The 27,455-nt window shown below is 45.9% G+C and overlaps 1 protein-coding gene across 1 annotated transcript in view; it reads left to right on the top strand.

The window, feature by feature from the left end:
- Positions 1-27,455, top strand: part of fut8b (fucosyltransferase 8b (alpha (1,6) fucosyltransferase)) — a 77,671-nt gene that overhangs the window by 16,002 nt on the left and 34,214 nt on the right. The window contains exon 2 of the mRNA XM_034527891.1: positions 25,808-26,427. Coding sequence (XP_034383782.1) covers positions 26,225-26,427 — 203 coding nt within the window. The 5' untranslated portion in view covers positions 25,808-26,224. The remainder of the gene's footprint in view (positions 1-25,807; positions 26,428-27,455) is intronic.

Here is a 27,455-nt window from a genome sequence, read left to right as displayed (position 1 = left end):
ACACAGATGCACTGTTTGGACTTTGGCCTCAAGAGCCCTTCTGGTGCCGGCAAATCATAAAAACCTCCCAGCAGGGCGAGCGATGCAAGCAGGCACAATTGAGTCCTCTGGGAAAACACTGTTGTTCGAGGGTTTCTGTGGCATGTGAACACAAATGGCTCGGGTCATGTAATATAATATCAAAGGAACAGTAGTTCTGTTCAGGGACGCCCCTCGATATGATCTGACACACTCATAATGCCCCCTGTTCTCTCTCCATCTGTCTCTGCACCTCAGGCTTTCTTTACCTTTCAACCCATTTTCCAGGTGGCTGAAAGTATTAAATGGCCATACGAGCATCCTCCCTTTTTATTTCTGTAATTTAGCTTGTTCTCAATTCCTCTCTCCACACGAACACTCGCACACACACTCCGACACTGGCCTGAGATGAGGTGGCAGTCTGCTCTCGCTGTGAGGTCCTCGGCTCCCACCAGCCTGCCAGATGGCCGTGGTGTCGGCACCACACCTTCTGACCACATGGCACTCCCTACATCCTCCCAACCCCGCCCACACCCAAAGTACATGGACGCAAATTATATGACATATGACGTCTTCTACAAAATTCATCATTGGCAATAATCTGCTAATAATTAGGGATTTCTGGAACAACTTCACCAGCATCCAAGATGCACGGAGAAGAGAAATGATCTGAAGAAGTCAGCACACCATTGCACTAATGTACTAGTCTCTCAGAAACATGGTGTCCTCCTTTTAACATGTTGACATTTTAATGGTTATTCTTTTATCAGCCTTTGAACAGCAAAAAAGAAAAACTAGACAAAAAAAGACAATGAATTAGATATCTGGCTTACCAATGTATTGGTTTAAACTGCATGTTATTTGGTTCGGATTGTTTGATGAGGAAGATGATGCATGAATTTCCGAGGAAGAGTATTTCTTTCCTGTGAAGGACTTTGGTCACAAGAGAAAATGAAAAAGCTTTCACAAACTGCCATGGCGTAGGATCAGTCAGCAATAGAAAATAGAAAAATAGGCTTTTATTTCTTAAAACACAGATCATTAAATTATTCAGTGAAAGTATGTGCTCTTGTTCTGCAATGCCCTGTTTCACATTCAGGCAGCAGCTCACATCCGCTTGGGGAGTTCTGCAGGAGAAGCACATGTTTGTTTCCTCCTCGTGTTACGGAGCAGCTACACTGGAGCCGATTGGACAACATGTGCTTTGCTTGTGGGTTCGAGTGGTTTCTAGGTTTCTGCTCCCGTCCGTCATCATGCCTTTCATTCATTATTGCTGCAAGGTTCAGCTTTTCAAAAGCTGTATTCCCGTTTGCTCAGCAGCAGACGTTTTCATTAACATGCTTCATTCACTCTATTAATGCCCCCCGCCCACCCTCCAACCCTCGCTGTGAATTCCTGTTTACTGTATAGAAACTCCCCATTTGTTGTCCCTATCATGATCATCTCTCCCGCTGACATCTCCTCCGCTTCTTTCTATTCTTCTCCCTTTCTGTTTTTTTTTCCTTCTTTTTTAACGCCATGTGCTCTCTCCGTATCCTTCTCTCCCTCTCCTCGCATTTCTGTCTCTCCCCCCTCTGCCTCCATCCTGACTGCAGGGTTGAATCATCCCCGTTTCTGCTTGGCTTGTCACGTCCCCCCCCCCCCCCCCCCCCCCGCACGTCTGTCCAGGCCTCATCACACGACGATGGCGCGAGCCGAGCTGACATCTCGCCACAGCGCTAAGGGCCTCTGATGTCCGTGACGCTCGGGCTGACCTGCCTCTCATTCCTCAAAGCACTGACATCATCAAAGTGGGACACATTTCTGTCCCTGGGTCTATTAATTGCCATGTATGGAATGAGCCACATTTTCATCCACGCCGTTTCCAGATTAGAAGTGGAAGGAGACGAGGGGGGGGAGGGGTTTCAACGTCTTTGTCTTGTTCTTTTTCTTTTGTCTGTTATCAAAGATGTATCCTGGCTGGCTGCAGGTTTTTATGCCTTTTCATGTCGTTCGTATCCTGCCGTCTTCTCACTTGGTAGTATCTGGCGCTTGTCGGAGTGAGAGGGACAACATCAGCACTATTCTCTTCACAGCCTGCCTTCCATCACTTGGGAGACACTTCTTCCCCTCGCACTCCGCTTCAAACGGCATTCCTCAGATCACACGCTCGCGTACGCTCACATGCGCACATAGACTTGCAAACAGCAGAACCACCATCCTTGATGCAAAAGTGCACGCAAATGAAAGCCCCAGCATTCTCCTTGGTGGAAAATTTAGTCATGGTCTTTCTGCTGTCGTAGACTGACGGACAAGCCATGCGAAAAATGGAATCAACATGTCCCTATATTGGGGAGTGTGTGTGTGGGCATGAGCAGTGGCACTGTGTGATTCTATAACAAGCACATGCAAATCAGGTCAAGCCAACCGCAGGCTCATTAAATAAAACATAGGCGTAAGGACAAAAGCCTGCTTCGACTGCAACCTTGCATATTCATAATGAGTGCTCTTCCCTAATGTGGATTGAAATGATGTTACGCAGGTTGACATTATGTGGCTGGGTGCTTCTTGGGTGTGTGCCGTGCGGACTCGGAGCCCAGCCTTAGTACGAGGTTATTCTGTTGTCAGATACCTAAGAGGAGGATGGAAGACTTTTGTCGCATTCATTTTGTGGTGGTCCTGAGCTTCTCTTTTTTCTCCTATTCAGGCTCCAGCGTAGAATCCGGTAGGACAACAAAACCAAAATGTGTTCACAGTAACTGCTCTTCAGTCCGAACCGAAGCGCGTAAATACAATAAACGAATTGAAGGAAATTATGGAAGAGGTCAGTATATATTAGGACACTCAAGATTGCACTCAGTGTTTTGGTCTTATTTAAGAAACAAAAACTGACCCTGTTTCCTGAGTACTTCTGGGCCTGTTGCGCGTCATGGAAGCGTAACACCCACCCCCTCAGGTGAATAACACTGTTAGGTCTCTCAGCACTGTTCGTGCTATTAGCACTGTTTGCCGCTAATGATGTCACCATTGAGAGCCGTGCTTTTGGCTGCAGGGGTTTTAGCTGCTGCGGTATTAGCTTGTTGATTAGTAGAAAGAATGCTTGTGGTGATTGGATGAGAGCGAAACCATACAAATAGTAATTTTCCCACCCAGCCCTACAAGGAAATGGCATATTATGTTTTACTATAAATGGAGATGTTAATACACAATATTTGTAGACTTGTGCATTTAAAAAAAATATATTTTCTTCTTCACAATGTATGAGATTGTGGCCTTAGAGATTGAGTGGGCTGCCCATTACGGAATGATAATAATTAATAGCTGAAACATTCAATGTCAATTTAAATTCAATGACTCTAAATAAAAACTACGTCACTTGGATCAGTCACATCGGATCTGTAGATGTATTTTTGATGGCCTGGAGCTAAGGTCAGTTTGGATTGTATTTATTCGTTCATAAATGTTCTCCAAAAGAATTGAACACATTCTAACATTTTTATTTCACCAGTCAGTCATTTTAAAAACTTGGAAAAAGTAGAAACCGTACTTTTATGGAGGTGTTTCAGTCCTAGAAGTTTTGTCAGAACATCGCAGACTGATTCAAGTGTGGGACTCGCTGTGTTCCTGATTTTGACTTGAACGCTACCAAAGTATGGCTGTAACACTTGAGGGAGGTGGGCGGAGGAGCCAGCGAGAGACCAGGATTAGATGGCACCACTGATCTTAGTGATCCCCAGAGAGAGAGAGAGAGAGAGATTTTTTTTTGATTTTACAAAAACTTTATTTCTACATAGAACATTACGAACATACAGACACACTACCTAACTACACCCAACAACAAAAACCCTCAACACCCTTTTGTCCCTGAGAGGTGGTCCTGAGACCCCACTCAGTATGGAGTCGGGAGTTTCCTCTTCTTCCTCCTGCAGCATCTTCTTCTCAACCTCCTCCTCCTCCTGCAGCATCTCCGTCCCGTCTTTCTCCTCCTCCTGCAGCCTCTCTGTCCCGTCCTTCTTCTCCTCCTGCAGCCTCTCCGTCCCGTCCTCCTCCTGCAGCCTCTCCGTCCCGTCCTCCTCCTCTTCCTGCAGCATCTCTGTCCCGTCTTCTTCTTGCATCATCTCTCCTTTGTCCTCGGAGCAGGGCAGCCACCGTCGCCTCTGGAAATCTCTGCAGGACCTCATCACCCTCCCTTATCTCTCTCTCCACATTCTGCGCTATCTTCCTCAGTCTGTAGCCCTCTTGCTTTGTAAAGCTTGTACCTGCTTCACCGGCCATGTGGTGCCTAATGGACCTAGCGAGCCTCGGCATGTCCGAGAAGTGGTTGTCTATCACCACCCTCTGGTTCTTGGTCCTGACTAGATACCCCCTTATCCTGCCCACGCTGTACACTCCTGGCCTCTCCTCCTCCTCCTCACAGGAGTCACCCTCAGCATCTGAGTAGGAGTCCTCCTCCAAAACGGCCTCAGACTCCTCCTCCCCTTTGCCCGAAGCCCCCTTCTTAGCCTGCAAGCTTTCCTCATCCTCCCTACTCTTCCTCTTCAGACGGTGAGCCTGACTCTTCTCCTCATCCACCTCCATGCCAACCTCACCGTCTGCCAACTCGACCTCAGCCTCCTGCCCACGTTTATCCCTCCCTGCCCCTTCCTCCTCCACCTGCTGCACCCCACCTCCCCCCTCCGTGCCCCCCCTCAGCACCCCACATCCCCCCGTTGTGCTCCCCTCCTGCCCCCCACACCCCCCCTCCCGTGCCCCACATCCCCCCTCCCGTGCCCCACATCCCCCATCTTGCCCCCCACTTCCCTCCTCTGTGCTCCCCTCCTGCACCCCACCCGCCTCCTACCCCCCACCCGCCTCCTACCCCCCACCCGCCTCCTCCCGGCCTCCCTCCTTGTCCCCTCCGTCCTCCTGGCATCCCTCCTTGTCTCCTCCGTCCTCCCGGCCTCCCTCCTTGTCCCCTCCGTCCTCCTGGCCTCCCTCCTTGTCCCCTCCGTCCTCCCCGGTGTCTCTCTCGGTCGGGTTCCCCTCGGCGCCGTCCTGTCCACCAGATGTCTTCTGAGGACAGGCCCTGCTCTGGTGTCCCTCCCTCCCACAACTAAAACACCTCATGTCGTCTGACGTTGCGAAACAGACATATAAGACCCCCTCCACTCTCACTCTGAATGAGGTGTTCAGGGCCCCGTTCCTGTCGTTGAGGACCATGAACAGCTGTCTCCGGTGAGACACCATGTGTCTCTGGAGCTGAGACCTAAACCCAGAGGACAGCTTCCTCACCTGGGAAATAACCCTCCCGTACCTGGACAGTTCCCCCACCAAATCCTCGTCCTTCACGAACGGAGGAACATTCGACACCGTCACCCTCACCGCCGGTGAGAGGAGAGACGGGGACGTGCGTGTCGGACACCACGACTCCGCTCTCCACCACCGCGTCGGCCTTACTCACGGTGTCCAGGAAGATGACCACGGCTTTGTTCATCCGCGCTGCGGACTTCACGCTGCCGTGGCCGACCAGCACCCCCACCGCGAGGCTGCAGTCCTCCACCGAGCACGGGAACTCGGGTACAAGTCGGATCCCGTGTCTCCTGGTTAAGTAGTGCAGCTCCATGCTAGTGTTTAGCACGGCGAGCAGCGCGCGCTGCTCGGCTGCACACCGACACAAACACACAAACACACACACACTACACCCGCCAACCCACACACACAATCCCGTGAAACCTACACCCCGCTACCCACTCTCATACCCCACACTACCCGGTGAAATAACGAGAATTAGCCACAAAAACGCTCTCAGCTACCACGCTCCTAACACTCAGCACTCCTTCCACTCAGAGAGAGAGAGAGAGAGAGAGAGAGAGAGAGAGAAAAGAGAGAGAGAGAAAAGAGAGCCCATTTAGATCAGGCCATGCTGAGCCATCGGCCAGAGTGATGGGTGAGGTATCAGCAAAGAGGACTGTGACTGTGACAGGCAGTGTTCATTAATGTTCCAGCCTCTGCTGTAGAGTCCAATCAAGGGGCTCCACACACAAGCACCCTCAAACACTAAAACACACACACACACACAGAGAGACAGACAGACAGCTATCCAAGCAATGAGACAGGCGGGCTAAGCGTGGGCACTGATGGCTTCAGTGCCTCAATTGATGGGTGCTTAGAGGGGAGTGAAAAAGGAGAGCTGGAGATGCGAGGCCAGCGAGACTGAGAGCGTGAGAGAGATGGAGCGGCAGGTCTGCTCTGTCGATGACTCTGATAGCCTGAGCTTAGAACCACTTCTGCTCAACATGCAAGGCCATTACATTAACCCATATGCCGCCCAGATATTTCCATTAAACGCTGCAGTTATGAAAATCTCTTTCGCTGTCACCAGATACGCCACCACCCTAATAAAGCCTTCTTTGGTAAAAAAGCTGTGCTATATGGCGCTGACATTAGGCGTTTAGCCAATGCTTGTCTCCAGAGGGAGTCACATGGGGACGACGACAATGGAATCAGTTTAAAGTTGTGAATTGCCATCATTTAAAGAAACACAAACTATCAGTCTCCACAAGCTGCATCATGGCAGAATGTGCTTGTGAATCTACAGCTGCTGCAGTGTGACACAGACAGTGTCTGTTTGTACTGTCAGTCAAATGTTTGTACTGTCAGTCAAATGTTTACCTCCCAAATACCCAGCTGAAATGTAATCAGCAATGTGTGCATTGATTGTAAGCCTGTTTGGTGGTGTGTGATTGACTCAAACGCAGGACAAACGCTGACTGGAGGTGTGTTGCCACTGAACTGCCCTTGACCCACCCGGTAGGGGAGAAAACGAGACTGCAAAGCAGAACACAAGTGCACCGGTGCTTTGACTGCAGTTTGCTTCATGCAGGTGATAAGAGTCTGGACACATTCTCTGTCAACCAATCAGAGTTCAGTTGTTTTTTGTATTAATATCTACATTCCTGTACGGTTTGAAATCACAAGTCTTGTCATGTAATAATATGTTTGCTGCTTACTTGTTTGAGTTGTTTTTCACGCGTTTATCACACGTTAATATTGCATCAATCTCCATAGATCCATAGATAACCACAAAACGTTTACAAAAAATAATAAAAAAGGAGCAGAAAGAAGAAAAGCACTTACTCCTGTCTCATTTCATCTCCTGTGGTGTTCCTCAAAAGTGAACATGAATATGAAACAGAAGCTGGAGCTTGTCAAAATGTAAACTTTTTTTACAAAATGCCTCACTGGATCCTTTAGTCACGAGTGTTGTTTTCTTTGACATTTGGAGTGAAATGGCAATGTGGAGATTCGGTAAAACTGATTTTGAAATGTCTTTAATGAGGGTTAATGTTCAAATAAGATTCTACACTTATTTTTACATTGACTGAAATTGTAGAATGAACTGTTTCTAGTTCCTAGAACCGCCTTCCCGAACATTTTATTAAAAAAGAAAATGTTCGTAAGTATCTAACGAGCGACATGCATATTAACAGCCTTCATTGTGTCCTGTTTGTTGGTTTTGCTTTCATTATTTCGAAGGGCTAAGATATGTACCGATGGAGCTTCTCTTGCTCCATCAGCCTCTGATTCCCACAGATCGTACAAAAGTATTTGTGCTGTCACATGATGCAGTGGAAGAGCAGGGACACGACCGATCAGTGTCTTTGGAGCGGCTGATGCACGTGTGTCTACTGTGTGGCGTCTCCGGTGCCTGCTGGACATGTCGCAGCCAACATGGCTGTTTGATTCGGAGTGCGTCCATTTGTCGGGAGTCAGGCGTGCAGCTCAGAGTGCAGTAATGAATTCCAGGAGGCTGAGCATGCTAACGAGTTCATTATTCCAGCGTGGGTTAGGAGTAATTACCATTTTGCATCCAAGAATGGGTTACTCTTGTCAAATTAAGCCAAACGTGAATTCAGATAAATATTTGTGTGGCCATTTTTATGTTATGTTACATATGTCATTTTTATGTTATTTAAGGCTGTTATTGTTATGTCAAATGTTCGACTCTCACAAGCGCATCTGTATTATTCATGTATCATCCTGTATTATTTTATTGTAAGGTGACCTTGGGTGACTTGAAAGGCGCCTCCAAATAAAATGTATTATTATTATATATATATATATATATATATATATATATATATATATATATATATATATATATATATATATATATATATATATATATATATATATATATATATAATCTCCAGCTGAGGAGCAGAAGGCAATGATAGTTTCCAGGTTTAGGATTTGATGAGAACATGAGGCCTGACGTGAACTTGGGATACCCATCCTTTCATGCTAGTCTTCCTTCGAGCTCTAAACCTGCTCTCTCATGTGTGTCATTTTCATATTTCTACATGCTATTGAATTGGCATGATCCTAATAAGCAGCCATCATATAGCTTGCATCAGATAAGCAGACTCATTCAGGTCTCAGTAGAACATAATTAATTATCCCAAAAAGAACAGGCCCCTCCAGTTGTCTGCTGGTAGACTTATAGCCGGGCTTCCCTGAGTGCACAGGCACAACAGTGAATGAGCAAATGTATCCACTGCAAGTGATAGAGCTCCCCTATGCCTCATTAGATCCTTTTACGGAAAATGTCTCATCAATTTCACTGAAAAGTTTGATTCAAGTACATCCCAGCTGGTGCGTAGAGAGAGACTGTTGCTCTAAAAATGTCAGTGATTTACCACCTGTAGCCGCAAATGTGGAGCTGAAACTGGCACGTTTTGCTCTTTTGCACTCAACAGGATCTTGAAACAACTCCCGCAAATTTAAATTCAAGAACACGCCATCTTCACTGTATAGAGTCCAGCAAGAGATGTATACAAATATTGATATTTTTTGAGTCTTTCTGCCTTTATTAAGAGAGACGTGAGGGGGGCAGGGGGAGACCAATTTGATATTCATAACCACAATAAATTAATTAATTCTTTATTTTTAAACTCTGATTTGTAATCTTGTTTACTTCTATTTTGTGACCTTCAACGTGTGCATTATCTAACAGAAAATGTTTAATTTCACGTGACTTTATGAAGCTGAAAAATAACTATAATTATGCGTAATTATCTCTAACCGTAGTTTTTCTCTGCCTTGCATGAAGCCGCGCTACTGTTTACCCTCCGATTTAAAGTAAGTAATGCCCCTGCAGCAAAGAGACACGTTGTTTGGAAGAGAGAAAAAAAGGAGCCATGAAAGCATCGCTATTTCTCTTTAAAAAGCTCTGAGGTGCCAATCAGCATGAAAACTTTAATATTACAAATAAATTGGTCACATTGCTGCCTGTGGCAGGAGGCGCGTTCTGCAGTAGTCAGATACACATTCTGACTGGAAGTGATACATTACCAGTGTTGACTGTGCTTTGTGAGCCCCGCCCATTGGTATTTTTCACAGAGGGCCTTTGTTGTCTTGAATAAATAGACATATTACTGGGAGGCCAGAGTTCAGCCCACACGCTCGGTCTTCAAGGGAAAAACATGTTATGACGGCATCATGACAAGAGGGAATGGCTGATGAGAAGTAAACCACAGCCGTGGCGTGCTAAAGGACAACATTCCTGACTGAACTCACGCTGGAGCTTCAATTAAATGAAGTGAATGCACTTTGTAACTTCTGTTTGTAAATGAAAGTTCAAATCCTCTGTCTAATTTGTATTCACGTATTACATGTACAGCAGATCATATGTAGTGTGGTGTCCACAAATAATACTTTTGGTTATTAATACTGGTGTAGTTGGTCCTGAAATACCCACAGTTTCCTACCTTAGAAATGTGAAACTTGGAAAGAAATAATAATCTAGCAGGTTTCTGCAGGGTGAATATTTAGTTGCTAGGCAACAGTTGGCATTCGACAGGAACCCTCAAGTAAAGGAAATAGGCGGGTGGGGTTGGTGCGTTTGGGGCAAAATGGAAACGAGTGGAGCAAAACTGTATGGACAAAATGGCAATATTCCCAGGCTATGTTGTTTTGACAAATTGTCCCACATGCAAGACAGTTGTTTCCCAAACCAAGGCCATTTGAACAGCTTGGGAGTAACTATTCGCCATTTTAAACGCCACTTATTCAAAGTTATTTCAAATAATAATGTATTTCTTCGATTTGTACCAGTGATGACAGCGGGTTTCAAAGGGATCTCAAGCTGCTGTGGCTATAACTGTTTTGATTGCTAACATGTAGAGGGGGGTCTCTGCTAAACACAAAGTGTGTCTTTTAAAACCACTTCCTCACTCGACTCCCCCAGCAGCAAACTATAGCCGTCCATGTAAACCCTCTCCCACCGCTGTTTTTCTTTGTTCCTTCATCTTTGGCTTGTTGTAGCCATTATCCGCCTTTCTCTCTGTGCCCTCTGGCAGCAAGTGAAGAAGTCCATGACATTGATGCAAGATTTTCTTAACACGGCTTCCCATCCAAGCCCATTTTCTTCGTCAGATTGGAAGTTCGGATATTTATAATCTCGGGGCACCAGCTAATGGTATTTGCAGAGCAAAATCAGTTCAGCGCGTGTTTTCCTTAATGGCTTTGACTGTGTGGCATTGCCAGCGGCCCTGTCTTGAATGGTGGAAGGATGGCTCTAATTTGGGCTAATGGGTGACTCAGCCGTCATCATCATGTGTCCCTCAGTAGGCTGCAGATGGCTGGTGAGCCATGGGTGCAGCGGAGCCGCCGTTGTGCACACAGCACAGAACAATGCATCACGTCAGTGACACATGCAGCCGACAGTGACATTTGTAGAGCCACATCTCTGAGGGAGGAAATGAGACCTCCTCAGCTATAGGTACACAACACACAGGAAGAGGTTAATCAGTGGCCAAGCTAATCGAATCATTTGTCATCAGATTAGATTAAATCATTGAACCCTCCCTTGGGCAATCATCGAGGGAGATAGCTGCGGCTGTTCCAGCACAAGTATCAAATGGCTGTGAGATGATAATGCATGGTAAGTGACTGCTCGCTTTTGTTCAAACTCTACTTATCTGCACGTGTTTGAAAATTGAAAGAAGGCGAGCGAGTCGCCGTAGCAACTGGATGGCAAGGTGGGTGCTGCGCAGGCTGTTTGAACAGGGATGGCGGCCTTGTTGGTTGGTTGGTGGGGTGTGTGTGTGTGTGTGTGTGTGTGTGTGTGTGTGTGTGTGTGCGCAGCAGCTAGTTTACATTCCATAGAGTCTGCTAAGCTTCACCAAACTTTGCTCTGCTTCCGCACACGAGCGTACACACACACACGCGTGCTGATATATTTGCAATTTCACAGAAACGTACATATTTACTCTTCCTCGATGCCCTCACCAGTATAGCATTCCTATACCTCCATCAACCCATTATTACCTATACCGCCAGGACACAATCATATTTCGTCTCACATCAACCATGGAGGCAAATAACAAACCACCTCATCTATACCTCCGAGCTCCCCTCCCACCCCCAGGTAACCTTGGCAACGGCGTCATTTTGCTTCATTGCGGTGGAGGAGGGAGGCAAGGTGATGATGAGGTTGCAGCATGTGGAGGTCAGTCCCAGGGGAGGGTCCAGCCTGCTTTACAACTGTACAAAGCAGAATAGGCTTTGCTCCCCCCCAGCCCCCACCTCAGAGACCCATTACCAGCGGTCAGAGCTCTGGTCTCGTGTCGGCTCTGCGCAAGCCTCTGTGTGCAACCTGCCAAAGATCAGCTGCGTGACCAGAGTATATAAGTGGGGTATACCTGTGTATCACAAGTGTCGGAGTGACTGAGAAAACCAACAACAGCTGTTTCAGATTCTGCCTTTTTCTCCACATATTGAATTGTACTGTGCAGCTGGTCGAGGTAAATTAATGGTCCCTCATGGAAATTTTGGTTTTATATTTAATTTGGCTGGTGTGATGCAGTAATTAGGTATTTATACCTGGTATTTAGCCACACAAAGATGTCAAGCTTTATTTGGCAACGGTGCACATTGATCTGCCTTTTAGTATTTGTGATTGATTTCTTTGAATATCTGTGCAGATTCAAAGCTGAGTAGTAGTAAATGTACGTTATTGAACTACAGCGATCAAAATGTATTGCACTTAGGATGCACGATGCAGCGCGTGGACACAATTACATTAACACTTGTAAACTAATGCACTCCAGTGCAATAGCCTTGCAATACATAATGCTGGACCTTTTGTGAAGCTTATTGTGTTTTTGTATTTTTGAGTCTGTGTCAGAGAGATGTTGATCCAACTCTGCAGTCATTTCCGAGGTCGGTAGTTGATTATAATGTATAGTGTTAAGTCGACCAATGGAAAAAATGACACCCAACAGCATACTACAATACAATACAAAGATGTTTGTGTTGTATCGAAAAAATAAATAATGGAAAACACTGACAACATAATGTAATTCAACACTACATAGTTGTGTCGACGCCTCCCTGACATAATGTCAACAAAAAAGGGATGTATCATAACCTTCTCAAAAGTAGAGAATATATTGCAGGGCTGTTGCATTAGAATTTACACATCTTATGATATTTTGGCCAACCTCCTGTATGGACACAGACATCTGCACCATAGCCTGCACAACATGCAATGGAAATAATTGAGGGTATATTCGTTTCACAACATTTTCAACAATCAGTTGGGAGTATAATAGTCCATTAAATTTGCATGATCAAGTTGGGGAACGCTATTGTCATCAGCTTATAATGGAGTGAGAGACTTTCGTGCCTGAGCAAAGATGAGACATTGAGCTGACTAAATGAAATGTCAACAAAAATGCTGCCAAAATACAGCCCTCTTCAATATGGACACACAACGGAAAATTGATGAAAACAACTGTCAAACAAGGGGTGGGCCGAGGATTTAAGAGTATTTTACTAGTCATTAATAAACATATCCCACGCCTCCCCCCGTCCCCCATCACTTAAATTGACTGCCAGCTATTGGAAAACGCTGCATACCATCTTTATATAAGTGTGTGTGTGTGTGTGTGTGTGTGTGTGTGTGTGTGTGTGTGTGTGTGTGCGCTTGAGTACACATGTGCTGCGTGAGCCCTGCAGCCCTAGTCAAACTCATTTCTTCTCCGTCCCCCACCCCCTTCTAAGGATTACCTCTGATGTCCATGGCAACAACAAAAATACAAGATGACAATAAGGATGCGTGTACATGAGGACAACACAGAACGCTTGCATGCACGCACACAACTATGGCTACGTAAAGATGATTCAAAGCAGTGGCATGTGACGAGGCGTGCACCTAATGCTCCTTCCTCTTTAACCCTGTAGTCTCACAATGCCTAGTTAAAAGGACCTGTAGCCCAGCGGATACATCCTCTTTTTTTCCTTTACAGGAGACAGCGTATAATGAGAAAGCACCATTATGGGTCCAGCAGGAGCCTGTGCCTCTATGCTGCTCCCTCTGCTTCCACAGTTACTCGTGCGGTCTCTTTGTTAGTTAAGGGGAAGAGCATCCGCAGACGTCCCTCGCTCTCAGCTTGTTAGCCAGCAGTAATGACTAGGCTGTGGGGAGCTGGGCTCCCAGGCCAAGATGCTGGAAGCTCGTTCTCCTCTGCTGGCCCTCAGCTCACCGACAGGAAGGGGAACAGAAGTAGACGCCACAGAGGACGCACTGGGAGGATAGGATCCGACAGCCCGAGGAGGCAGGAAGAGAGATTTCTACCTCCGGACTGACCAAACCTGACCATTACGGACTCGCACACGGCATCCAGCGAGCTTCCTGTTCACAGACCTGGCATTAGATCAATGCTAGCCGAGCAGCGCTAAGATCAATGCATACTTTGTACAACATGTGCTTCGTAGGTTCTCCAGGATCATGTAATTCACAGAGATATGATTATAATTTCTAAGCCAAGCAGCGGTTTGAATTGGAGAACTTTGTAATGGGCATTGTCTGAGCTGAGGATCTTCCAACACAATCAAACAAGACTCGCTTACAAAAAGTCCCGCCTGGAGTGTTTTAGTACATCAAATAAATTTGTGAATGCATTTCACGGTTGAGTTGTTTCTATGATCTTGTGTTTAGTATTTTCCAGATGGCCTATGTTTATCTATAAGTGTGATCTATACACACACACTCATATCCTGTGTGCTGTGACAGAGAGGCACTATCATGACCGTTCATTGTGTTTACTTTCCACCTGAATACATCAATAATTGAGTGGGCGACAGACACACAAGCGATCTGCATTACACGGCAAGATAGCAGCAATAAAATGGCCTGTTTATCACCATACCCATTGAATGTTCACCGGGAAAAGCAATGGGAATACCTCTTTTGTATGGCATGTGGTAATAACTGTGCGGATATGGATGTTGTATGGATCGTAATATACCTTTTAATGCACTCCTAGGGCCCATAAACGATCAGTATGACGGGCAGAATCCCGAAGACATGCAGTTGACTGCGGTTTCGCCTGTCAGTGTTTTGGTTTGCCGAGTTTTCAGATGAAACCGGAGATCTAGTTGAGGAAGCATTTATTTGCTCGGCTTGGCTATTATCAATAGGTTGCAGCAGGGAAGTACCTCTGAACGAGGGCCAGAGAGCTGGGGAATGACAGTCAGACAGTGAGGCAAGGCAAGACTTATTTAGCAGTTTACCTCAAATTTTTATGAATCAATTGAGTTTATTACAGAGAAAATGGCATTTTTTTATTATTATCATTATTTAGGTTGCCATCGGCTCCATCAATTTTGGTGGATTGGGGATGGAGTGCAACGTTGTGTGAAGTTTCACAAACAACATCTGCAGCAGTGGTAACCAGGCAATCCCTCTGTGCCTCATTCTCCTGCCAAGTCCGCCCACGTCTCCTCTCATCTGCTCAGGCCATCATCCCTCCTTCCCCTTCCTCGCTGTTTCTACTGTCGTTGAATTCAAGGAGATCCATCGTTCATCTGGACTGCTGACTTGGCGCTGGCCGACCTGCCACTGTGGGTTCACTTGACTGGAACTAAGCTGAGCTGACTGCAGTGCCGAAACACAATAGGCAGTGCATTATTGATTACGCTTGTGATCTAACCTTGGTGCTCAGGACTGCCTCCCTCCTCCTCTTCACTCCTCTTCCTCCTCCCTTCCCTCTTCCCATGCATAATCTTTGCAGCGAATGGGGTGTTTTTTCTTTTTTTTCCCACAAAATGGAAATTGGGTAAACTGTAAGAGATTTCCAATAACTGTGTTTCAGGCAGTGTTGCATTCTGGTGCTGGGCCTCTCAAAGGTCAGCAAGGCATAAAGTCTGAAGAAGAGCGGAAAAGAAGACGCACCCTGTTTTAAATAGATTCCATCAATCAGGGGAATGTCCTTCATTTGGCATGCGTCAGTCCTGGAGGGAGAAATGCATATTCAATCTAGAACAATGAATGTCAGTCACAACGCTTCTACCTAACACGTGACAGCTGTGCACAGTGGCTGGTTACACATTCAGAGAGCTGCAAGCAAGTGAGGGGTTAAGAGCCCAACAAGGGAACTGAATAAGCAACAAACTGGTACCCTGCCCAGAGGAAGATTGATGGACTTCCCTGTACTGTCTAGACTCGTGCGTCAGGACTGATGTCGAAGACAACTGACAAACGCACATGTAACGTTACATAAATGTGACATTGACTTTGTGTCTGATGTGTGACATCGATGAGTGTCCAAGAGCACGGCGAGGGAGACGACAGAGTCCGTCCGTCCGCCCCCCCCCCCCCTTCAGGATGTCTCTCGACGAATCCTCTTTTTCCGGAAGGGGGTCAGTGTGCTGTCGTTGTATTATTGAAACAAGGGTGCAGCTGCTCCCAGTTGTGTCACAATGTTCCGCCAGCAGCTGAAGTGGTTAGTCTCTCCCGTCATTCTCTCAGCTTTTACAAAGTCCGGTTGTGTAAACTCCTGCTCTGGCTCTGCTGAGTATTAATAAGGTTTCAGCGGTGGCCGCACTGGATAGAAGAGAGGAATAGAAAGAAATACCAAGTAATTTCATTTCTCCATTTTCCTCGTAGTAAATTGAGGGATCGTGTTTGTAGGCGTGATTGCATCAGGTCAGCGTTAGGACAGGCCGGCACGCTTTGTATCGAGTTCTTTCATGTGCCGTTGGTTAATGTGATTTGAGCAACAGGTCTGTGGAGAGGGTTGTTTTCTCAGACTTACTTAATAGGGGTCAAGGAAGACAGCGTGCCAGTATTTTTAGGAGCATTTAGGAGACTTCGTTCATTCAGTTTTTTTTCTTGTGTCTTTTTTCTTGTCCTCTAGAGGAATGCAGAGTTAAACCATTCAAGGCAAAGTCTGGATCACCACTCTAAAAAAAGCCTCTTGCTATGAAAAGCCACAGAGGAAATGTTTGCACTGTAGTCTGTAATTGACAGTTTCATTACACTAACAACCAATCGTATACCCGAGCAAAGCAAGTCAAGGCTGAATGCAGCAGATGTGAGTGTACAGCACAGCAGAAGCCCTTCAAGCTGGATTGTTTTCCTATAACACCGCAAGAAACGTTTTTAAAGCTGGTCAAATGAAATCATGCCGCCGTCCGCTGCCGTGCCAAATCCCTGACAACTCCTTCCACATGAGAGTTTCAACATGGGACTGTTACACAATCTATACATTAACTACATACGACTTGCAAGCAGGTCACATCGAGTGGAAGGAGCATCCACGCGGAAGCAGACGGGCTGAGCAGACACACAGACACACACACACACACACACACACACAGACACACAGTGCCAGACGTCGAGCCAGAGTGGAACAGACGGAGGAGAACGAATGAGCGCGGACCCCAAACAGAAAACCCAACCTGACGGGGACGAGGAGTTCTGTCAATATGGCTTGTGTTGTGACGCATGCAGGCTGCTGTGGTGCTGGGACAGGGAAGAGGCAAGGCTCTTTAAAGAAAGATGGAAGAAAGGGACGGGTGGCCAGCACTGGTTTACGAGGTGCAAACATTGGATCTGTGCCTAAGCTTTCCCAAACTCTTGTAATGTCTTTCTAATCTACAACCAAACCCTGCTATATATGAGCACACTGAATTCCAACGTTGCTTAAGTACGTTCTCATCATTAAGTGAGGGTAAGAGTAATTTTCCCATCTTCAAACAATCCTGACCCAAAGCAAAGCAATTAAATAGCAATTCAGAGGTTTAAATGTACCCAAGTCTGTTCTGGGCAGATCCCAGTGGGTTTGGGTTTTAATGTCAAGTTCTCACAAAAATCTGCAAAGATGAGGAAGAGGAAATGGAGTGCGACCAGAAAAAAATAAAACTAATAGAGTGGAGCAGAGAGCTGAGAGGAGGACAGCGGTCAGGCAGGAGCGTGGCACAAAACACCCATCTCAACTCGTCAATTATTAATTTTGTAGTCCGCTTTAACATTTATTCATGCCAGTCGACAGTCCATCATAGGGCCAGTGCAGACAGACCAATGCACGCAGCTCTGGGCAATTTCGAGTTTTCATTTCATCTCACATGCACGTCTTTGGCGTGTGGGAGGAAACTGGAGCACCTGGAGGAAACTCAAAGGAAAGGGCAAACATGGAGGCGGAAGTCGATGCAGAGCTGAGAGTCAGGGACCTCTTGTTTGTATAGATGTCTTAAAATGCATTATTGCAAGGACATAGTCATTTACATTAGTATGCAAGTAGAATTGATTTCAATCAGTTACATTTCAAAATATTCCGATTGGAAGGCTTTTGTTTTCATCACATGTTTAATCTTGTAATCAACGGCCTGCCGCAGTTTCCGGATACTCTCTCTTTCGTTTATTGGAAAAATAAAGATTCTAAGTCGGAGCGATGGAAAAATAGATGGGTCACTTATCACTGCTGACGTGTTTTTGCAGTGCGGGGATTTAAGGTCACAGAGCAAAGGAGCTAAGGGTGGACGACGAGAGAATGGAGGTAAAGTAGCAGAGAGCGCTGAATCTCCGGGAGCTGTGTGTTACTGCTGTTTATAGAACTCCTTTTCTGTATTAGTCAGGACTCACAACCCTCGGGGAACGCTCTTCATCTCCCCCTCCCTGTCTCTGAGTCTACAGCCGCCATCTTTCTTCTGATTACCACCTCCCTGGCTCCCAAGTCCCCTCTACTTGTTTTTTTTTGTTTATTTCCCCTCTGTCTTTCTCTGTGACTTGGTGTTCTTGCTGTCTGGGCATCGTTGTGCTCTTTACTCTTTGCTCTTGTTTGTTCTAAGTCTTCCTCCTCTACTGCTGCTGTCTGGGTCTCCTCTGCCATAGCTCCCCTCTACATAGCCCGCTCCCCCCTCAGTCTTTGCTTTGTCATCCAAGCCTCGATCTCTAAGAGGGCACTGACTTGTGGCAGGTGGGGGCTTTTTCCCTGAGCCAAGGTGTAATAGGAGTTAACCGCTGACCGTAAATTGTGTTGCAGAAGATGAGTGTGGTAGGGAGTGTGGAAACGTAACTTATGACACATGAGACCAGCGAGGCCCCTGCTCTAGTCAATCTTAGCTTTTTATTGGGAGATTGCGATGGGAGGACAATTTCTCTCACTGTCTTTTCTCTGGCTGTGTCCACTCACCAGTGACTTTAGCCTCAGACATATTCCGTCATCTGTTCTCACTGCGGTGCCCTTTCTGATTTCCTTCCTTCATCTTCCTGCCAGCCCCCGTCAGTGGGACGGATTGCAAAGTGTTACGTTTTGTCAAACAGCTGCGCATCCACACTTCATCTGGAAATGCCTATTGCACTTCCTGTGAGGGTATTAACTGAACTCTGCTATGTTTAGTACACGTTTAATTCCATCTTTCCTCATGGATTGCAGCCAAGTTACATAGAATTGTAATCGCAATGCGAGTCTGACCACTTCCACGTCTTGTTTCAAAGGTCTGATTGTAATCTTAGCAAAATTCATATTCAGTGGATCCAGGCGTATCACATTATGCGTCACCGCATATTCAGGTGATAAAATCACACAATTTAGCACAGTGTAACTGTAGCTGTTCTCTCTGCCTCTTCTCTGTATTCCTCCTCCTCTCCCTCCCTCTCTGGCCACACATTTTCTTTTATTATCCTTTCTTTTTCCGTCTGCCTTTTCTCTTGTGTATTTAGTCACTCATTGGGGTCACAACTGAATGACGGTTGGCACTCTCTGTATGGGGTCATCACAGACCCATCCACCGTCCCTCATTGCCCCCACCTTTGTGGCACCCCAGGCCGTGAAAGGTCAGCCGTCATTGGGACTCATTACGAGGAACAGAGAGTGTGTGTGTGTGTGTGTGTGTGTGTGTGTGTGTGTGTGTGTGTGTGTGTGTGCGAGACCTTGAGCTTCCTATTTCTCACAAATAATGATGGTCAAGGTTCCTTATAGCAAACTCTGGCTTTTTCAACACTGCTGTGCTTAAAGTAAATGATCAATATGTAATGATGCTTGGTTCCACAATTTCTCTGCAACCCTCCCAAGTTAATACTCACACATGGACTTTTTAATGTCCTCTCCTCTCCAGGCACAATAAATGCAGCTGCTCGAGTGGAAGTGACTCTTGTTCTTTTCCCTTCCCTTCCCTCTCAACCTAACACACTCTCACACACACACACACAGCCCCCCTCCCCCCGTTACAGAGCCAGTTCATCACCCGCACTGACACGGTGAATTTACAATGCTGTCCTTGACCACGTCTGGGCCCCGAGAGGCACCTTGACTCGTCAGGAGACAGATTGGGTTGGCAGGTGGACCCCCCCCCCAGGTCCACGTTTTTTATTTGGACATAAAAAGTAATACAGCTGAGGAATTATTGGTTATTTTTACTGTTCATCATATGTCTCTCCTTCCCAATTAAAAAACGTGTCCGCACAAACCAGCAGCACCCCACCATCCCCACCGGGCCAATGAAGTGTGTGTGTGTGTGTGTGTGTATGTGTGCGTGTGTGTGTGCATGCGCCGCTGTATTTGTGGTCGCGGGTACCTACCTTTTGTGTCACTGTGTGAGTGCACGTGTGAATGCGTGTGCATGGTGTATCCTGCTGTCAGCGACTTCTCCACAGAGATAACCTTGAAGGAAAGGAGAGGCGGCGTGCTTCGCTCTGATACTGAATGCCAAGGTGCAGCGGGCTCAGAGGTTGCGGGCCAGAACTTCTCTGAGACCTTTACCGACTTCCACGAGACTTAATCTCAAAGTTGCGATGAAGTGAGCTGCTTTCAGTGCCTTCAAGTGGAGGCCCTGCTCAGATAGCCGAAGTTTGTGTGTGTGTGTGTGTGTGTGTGTGTGTGTGTGTGTGTGTGTGTGTGTGTGTGTGTGTGTGTGTGTGTGTGTGTGTGTGTGTGTGTGTGTGTGTGTGTGTGTGTGTGTGTGTGTGTGTGTGTGAATACTGGTGAAGAACCTAAATCCATCAATTGTTTTGCCTAAAAACATTCACATTGAAATATATAGACTCAGCCTTTGAAAACCCTCCGCGTGTAAAGTGCCTTTAAGTATAAAACCTAAGTTCCTTCGAAGGGCATTAAAAACCCAGACTTCCCTTAAACAGTTCTGAGGACATGGCCTTGATGTTAGCTTTGGGGCTTTCTGTATTAAAACCCATTGCAGTCACTTCTGGCGTCTTTACTCTGCCAGCTCGCCATCTCTCTGTGTTTATCTCTTTCCCCACGCCTGGCTCTCTCTCTCTGTCATTTGGTCTCCTTTAATGGACTCCTCCACATTTAGCTCAGAACTGTTGTAAACAGCTGCTCATGAAATTTTCACCACTCTCCTGTAGGCTTTGTGTGAGAGTGTATGTATGTATGTATTTATGCGTGTGCAGTCAGGTATACTGACTCCCGCACAACCACTCATGGGCACACACGCATGCATATACAATGTGGGGCACCCCAATAAGCTAAAGGTGTCTCTGCATCTCAGCTCTGAGCCAATCGAGGAGAGAAAACGAGCACTGGGAGTCGGAGCATTCTGCTGCTGCATGAGTCAGACGTTTGCTGAAATTCATAATGATGAAAAAACACACAAATAAATCACTCAAAAGTAACACTCAAAAGTGTGATCGAAATCTCTTTGTTGCAAATGGCAGGGAACAAGGGAGCAAACCTTTCAGGTTACAACCCTCCCTGAAAACATTTGTGTGTTTTTTGTCACCCGCTGCAGCAGCTTTTTGTAACGAATACATTTGGATTTGTTTTTAAGTGCCATTCCCTGATTCAGGGTTTTCAGTCTTTGTTGGGTTCACTATTATGTAGTGACTTTGGTTCAGGTACTTGTGTGTCCAATGTGTCGACCCCTGTGTTCCTGATTCGAGTGTGATCTACTGCTTGGGAACTGGGGTAGAGGCTGAAAGGTCGCTGGTGTCACTCCAGACCAGCTGAGAAAATAGCCAGAAAAGCTGCTCAGTGGCCGTGTGTAGCAAACTGTGGCCGCACCATGCAGCTATCGGGTGGAAATCAGTGTAGCTTTATGGCTATAAAGACGGCTGGCTCTCGAGAACAGCCTGCTCATCGGATAAATAATGGTTAAAAATTGCTGCCAGAGTCGGAGTTGATGTTTCTCTAGCTGCATTTCTGTAGTCCAAACACCTGCAGCTCTGTTCACGGTGAACCCACAAGCAGCAACAAAGCAAGAACCTGATCACCAGGTCTTAACTTATGGATTTCAGCTCTCCGGTAATATAGACGCTTCACTTTCCCCTGGGCCGAGGCGGACCGTCTGCCCATACACGTTTACCAGCCAGGTCGTTTCCCAGAACGATATCCACCCCTCTAATTGGCAATGCAGGACGTACACCCATGGCCACTTCGCCCTGAACCAAACCACAGTCGAGGCCAGTAGACACAAAACCTGAGAACCCAGACTCTTCCAAGCTGCAATCCTCTCCCAGGTCTACCTGTTCACAGGCAGGAAACACACACAGAGGAAACTATATGACGTATATATATATATATATATATATATATATATATATATATATTTATATACGTATATATATATATATATATATATATATATATATGTATGTGTGTATATATATATACATATATATGTATATGTATACATATATATATATATGTATACATATATATATGTATACGTATATGTGTATATATATATATATATATATATATATATATATATATATATATATATATATATATATACATACACATATATACATATATATATATATACATGTATATATATATATATATGTATTTGTGTGTGTGTGTGTGTGTATAAATTAAATGTGTGTGTGTGTGTGTGTGTGTGTGTGTGTGTATAGATCGTATAGATGACGCTCCCTTGCAGTTGTCCAGAGCTGTAGTGGTCATGTTGGTGAAGCAGAAGCCGTCCTCAGCCAAGCTCCATGCATAATTCAATGGTGGACCTAGTCGCGGTGCTTATTGCCTGGAGACTGGAGCGCTGATGCATGACCTCTGCTGTGGCCTGAGTCACGTTAAAGATTAACCAGCAGGACTCAAACAGGTCATCTCTGCTGACCCCTTAGGCTCCTGCTTGTTGCTGCAGCACAAGGGCATTTAGTGACCGCGGTCACAGTCCGCCCCAGAGTGTCACATGTACCATGCCAGCCTTTACCGGCCGAGCAGCCCCCTCGGTTGCCGTGACAGCAAAGGCGAGAGGAGGATTTGGGGAGCGAGATGTAGGTGGAGCATGTGTTTATGAGCGGTAGAGGCTAAAGTAGGAGCACTGCTTATTCAAAAGGATTCAGTGACATATTTGATTTTGTCTAGAGTAGCGAAGACCTCCCAATCATATTTCCATTTTACTTGGAAGCTGAGGGAGGAGGGGCTCGTTGGAAGAAAGTGGAATACAAAAATAGACAAACTGACTAAATTATTATCAGAATTTTCATTACTTATGCCTCCTGTTCATGTGACTTAAGGGCAAATGTGAAAGTTTGAGAAAATGAAAATATCTTGAGCGCTCGACTCGCACTCCATGTATCTCTGGTGGAATATTACACAGACAGATCTTCATCAGGGGGGAAATATATCATGTTGTCTTTAATCAGGCCAACATGACTCAATAGATATCTCCTCATTCTTTTAGTTATCAAACATAGCGTTCTATCAAAGAGCGACCACGGATATGTTTCTTCTCTTCTTTGCCGCTACATCACAGCCAAGTCTAAGCTGAAAGACATGTTAAGAAGAAACATTACAAACTTCACCCATTTACCGAGGCCATTCATCGAATTTGATGATTGCCGTAATGTGCATATAGTAGAGATGTCTTGAATCTTAAAACCAAATTAGCCAATAATCCTGCTGTTTTTTTACACTCTGCTGTAGAGTACATCTCTTTAATAATGAGTATTAGGTGCTTCCAGTGTTTAATTACAAGCAGCTGATCTCAGCTTCTGTTACCTGACCTGTACACACTGAGCTAAGCTCACATTACTCAAAGCACACACCCTTCAGTGACCTCCACTCAAACATTAAGGTGAGTTTGCTTTGGCTGTTAATGGTGCCAGACTGTGTCGGCACAGCCCACTCTGCTGCCATTTCCAATAATCAAAAACCAACATTCGTGACCTTTGGTGGGATGTATGGGTTTTTCAATGTGGTTGAACAGATTATATATACACTAATAATAATTAATCATTTATTAATCCCACATTGGGGAAATTGCATTTGACCCATCCTTAGTTATTAAGGAGCAGTGGGCTGCAGTGAAGCGCCCGGGGAGCAACTGGGGGTTCAGTGTCTTGCTCAAGGACACTTCAACATGCAACTATGGGGAGAGCGGGGATGGAACCGGCTGCCTTGTGGTTGCGGGTCGACCACTCTCCCCCATGAGCTACAGCCGCCCCAGATCATGCTAATATATATATATTTTTTATTGACCTTGAAAAATTATGTTTGCTTTGTCTTTTAAGGCAATTAAAGGGACGCTCAAGCTATTCAGTAATGCACAGCCATAAGGTTGGGGAAGTTAAAAGAACTTACACAAATTAAAAAAGAACAGTCAACATCAAAGCAACAGAGGGGGAGATATCCTGACTTTTTGTCCCCAGGATGAGTGAAGCTTTTGAACATTTCCCTTAATGCAACTCCATATAAGTTATATTGGATAACCCCTCCCTGTTAGATGCCCTATTCCATGCCTTCAATTGTAACCCAGGTTTTCTGTCAAATATTTGAAGTCACACGCTTAATTGGAGACAACACACACATCTGCTCCCTGATAACATCACCAGGGCCCTGCTGACATCTCCAGCGCCTGTAAATAGAACTGACTTGTTTTACTGCTGCTGTTAGTCAGGTGTGTATCGCAAATTGAAGCTTTTACTTATCTCTTATCTGAATTGATATCATTGACAACCATTGCACCAGAGAGTCCATTAATTAATACATGACAGAAATATATTAACCTTAAACATAAGCCGAACTACTAGTTAGAAGTGTTATCTCAGAAAAACGTTGCCTGCCTCTTCCAACAGTTTTATATGTATCAGTTTTAGTCTACTGAGCACAAACCTCATTATGGCTCCTCAAACACAGTGACAAGGGTTTTTGCAGCCTGCCTTTTAGTGAAGTCCCAGTTGTGCGTTAGCTGGTGGAGTGCTACCCTCTCACAGCTCTTATTTTCCATAATAAAGCACAGCTCAGCACATCTTTGTGCTGCATGCAGAAAGAGGAGCCACCCTTGTGCCAGCCTAGGTTAGTCCCAACAGGAGCACCGGCAAGGAAGGAACATCTGCACAGATTTCAATAATGCCACGTCATTCAATAAGAAATGAAGGGGAATGGTTTGCTACTCATTGTTTCAGTGATCTCGGCTGATACATTTTGGGCAGTTTGCATCAGTGAGGCATGAACAGTCTCTATGGTATTACAGCATAGCACCATTTCCGTTCTACCTATCGCCGATGCTGCCAAGGTAAATGGGAGGAGCGTCTGTTGACCTACTTCTGTGCTGCCAGGTGAACCCCAGCAGGAACACCTGCCTCTTTCTTCAACGCTCACAAATCGCACAAAGTCCGAGATGCTTGCTGTTATTCACACACACTTGGATGTTGTGCGCGGAGACTCACCTGCCAGTCTTCATCCCGTCACATGACTAGTCTCAGTTGCGTGACAGGGCTTTGTTGGGTAGTTGACAGCGAAGGTTGTTTCATAAACCCGGCGTGCGTCCATCTCGTCTCCCCCGCTGCTTTGGGATGAAGGGAAGAGATGATCTAGGGATGTTTTGTTCCCTCTGCTCCATTGAACTCACCGTATCACCTTGACAATGTTGCATTCTGTCACGGAGGCTACGAGGACAACAGCGGGCATTTGGCGAGTGAAATGCTCCGGGAGAACTTTGTGGGATTTAGCCGTCTCCAAACAAATCCATTAACTTTAGGGCTCAGCAGTGCTTTTACAGTGAGGCAGAAAGTGTTGGATGTGGTTGAGTATGCAGTATAGGGTGTTGAGGAAGTCAAAGATGTATCCTTGGTTGGGTGATGGCTTTTGTATGTGTGTGCAGGTAAATCCGTAAAAGTGGGACTTTTTTATTGTGTGCATGTGAGTGTATGTGTGTGAGATGTGCAGGCAGGCAGGACGTCGAAAGTGAACATCCTTGTCCTGCCTCGATAGCAATGCAGCATACTGTAGCTCAGGGATTGCACATCACTATGTAAATGAAAATTGCTGTGTCACACTGATCAATCCTGTAGGCTGCTGAGACCGGGTTATGTCGGGACCAGTCTGCTGTATCTTGGTTGTATCTGTCTGTCTGTCCTGTTCGTCGCACTCCGTTTCGGTGTGGCACTTCATGAGGCATGTCTCCTGCTTCACGCTCCATTTCATGCAGGCTCGCTTGCTTCGCTCTCCCTATGATTTTAATTCGCTTCTGTTTGACACACAAGCACAAACAGCGTTTGCAAGACAAAACATCGTGCAGTAAGCTCAACTAACGCCCATGTCTTTCTTTGTTTCTTCAGGACAGAACTCCAGTAAAGGAATCCTGTGGGACTGGAAGGAAACAGCAAGACTCTGTGGGACAACGTGGTCAACGAGGAGCTGGGTGGAGGGGAGGAGACACCAACAGGGCCATCAAAACACAGACATCTGGGCACGCTAGCCATGCTTTAGCACACGCAGCAAAGGCTGGTTGATCGCTGGAGACACACCCGCCGCCTTTTCTTACACACTCCAGTGCCACAAAGAAACCCACACATTCCCTCCCCATCTGTCATTTCCTGTACACCACCCTCGCAAAGATGCCAAAGCCAAGGTTGGCCCTGTGGCACTTGTGGTGACGGGGCACAGAGTGTGTGTGCACATCCGGCAGGCAGGCCGTTGGGTCGGTGGGTGTACGGGCACTCCGAGAGGCATTTTTGGGTGGGCGAGGTTGCACCATGCGGCCATGGGCGGGGTCATGGCGATGGATTACCCTGGTGCTGTTGGCCTGGGGCACGCTCCTCTTCTACATCGGTGGTCACTTGGTGAGGGACAGCGAACACCCCGAGCGCTCCAGTCGGGAGCTCTCCAAGATCCTGGCCAAGCTGGAGCGGCTTAAGCAGCAGAATGAAGACCTGCGGCGCATGGCCGAATCGCTCAGGTAACAACATGCTCTGTGTTTTTAGAACTGAGTTGCTAGACTGTTGTTTTTTTCCTAGAGTAATGTTTTGCCCAAATGAAGGGGATGTGCTATGCTGACCGTGTTGTCACATTAAACTGCACTGTGAGTAATACTTCATGTAACGCTTCCTCAGAAACTGATTGGCTCAGAAGTTGACTCTCTTAGCCAATCATGCCGCTGGACTCTCACCGGCTGCAAATAGCTAACTAGTTCTCCTCCTAGCGACATACGAAGACCCGTTCTGTTGTAGTCAGGGCTACATCCAGTTTATCATTTGATACATGCAATTGTCTTAGACGTGCAAATCAAGAGGGGAACAATTACTAATCTGGAGCTGTAGACGAGTCCAAACTGAAGCAGATTGAGAGTAGTGAGGAGTCAGCAGTCAATGACGGTATAAAACAGTCAATGAAATATGTTTTCATAGTGTGAATCACTTCGACCACAAGAGGTCATTGAGCATGCAGTTATACATGAGCACAAACAATATTAGGCTGATGGGTCCAACCGTATGTGAGACGAGCCGTTGACAGACAGACAGACAGAGAGATGCACACATGGATGCACACGCTCACACAACCAAATACATAATTGCCTGCTGGTTCTAATAATGATAACAATAATGAAAGTCTGACCCAACACTGATAATACAGAGAATAAAATGTAAACAAAGAAGGCAAATTTAGCAGAGATATGGTACAGATGTGAAAGCACCTGATGGAGTTCAGAAACCTGGACACTGTTATATTCCTGTATACAAGGATATGAATTAGCAGGTTTCCCCTTCCAGTTCAACCATCATATCTCAAATATGTTGACATTAATGTTCACATAAACCAGTAAAATGTTACATCACATTTTGAGTTCTCTGGTAAAATGCATCAGTTCCCAGAAACACATGTTTTGCCTCCCTGGCAATACACCTTTTTGTTTTTTGGAGAAAAAAAGCAAACAATGGTGCAATGCATCATCCCCTTAAGTTTTTGCAAAGTCCAGCAATTCCGTAC

This window comes from Cyclopterus lumpus, chromosome 24, assembly GCF_009769545.1.
Source record: "Cyclopterus lumpus isolate fCycLum1 chromosome 24, fCycLum1.pri, whole genome shotgun sequence".
Classification (NCBI taxonomy): Eukaryota; Metazoa; Chordata; class Actinopteri; order Perciformes; family Cyclopteridae; genus Cyclopterus; species Cyclopterus lumpus.
Note: the sequence above shows the minus strand (reverse complement) of the source record. Positions and strands in the feature narration are given on the sequence as shown.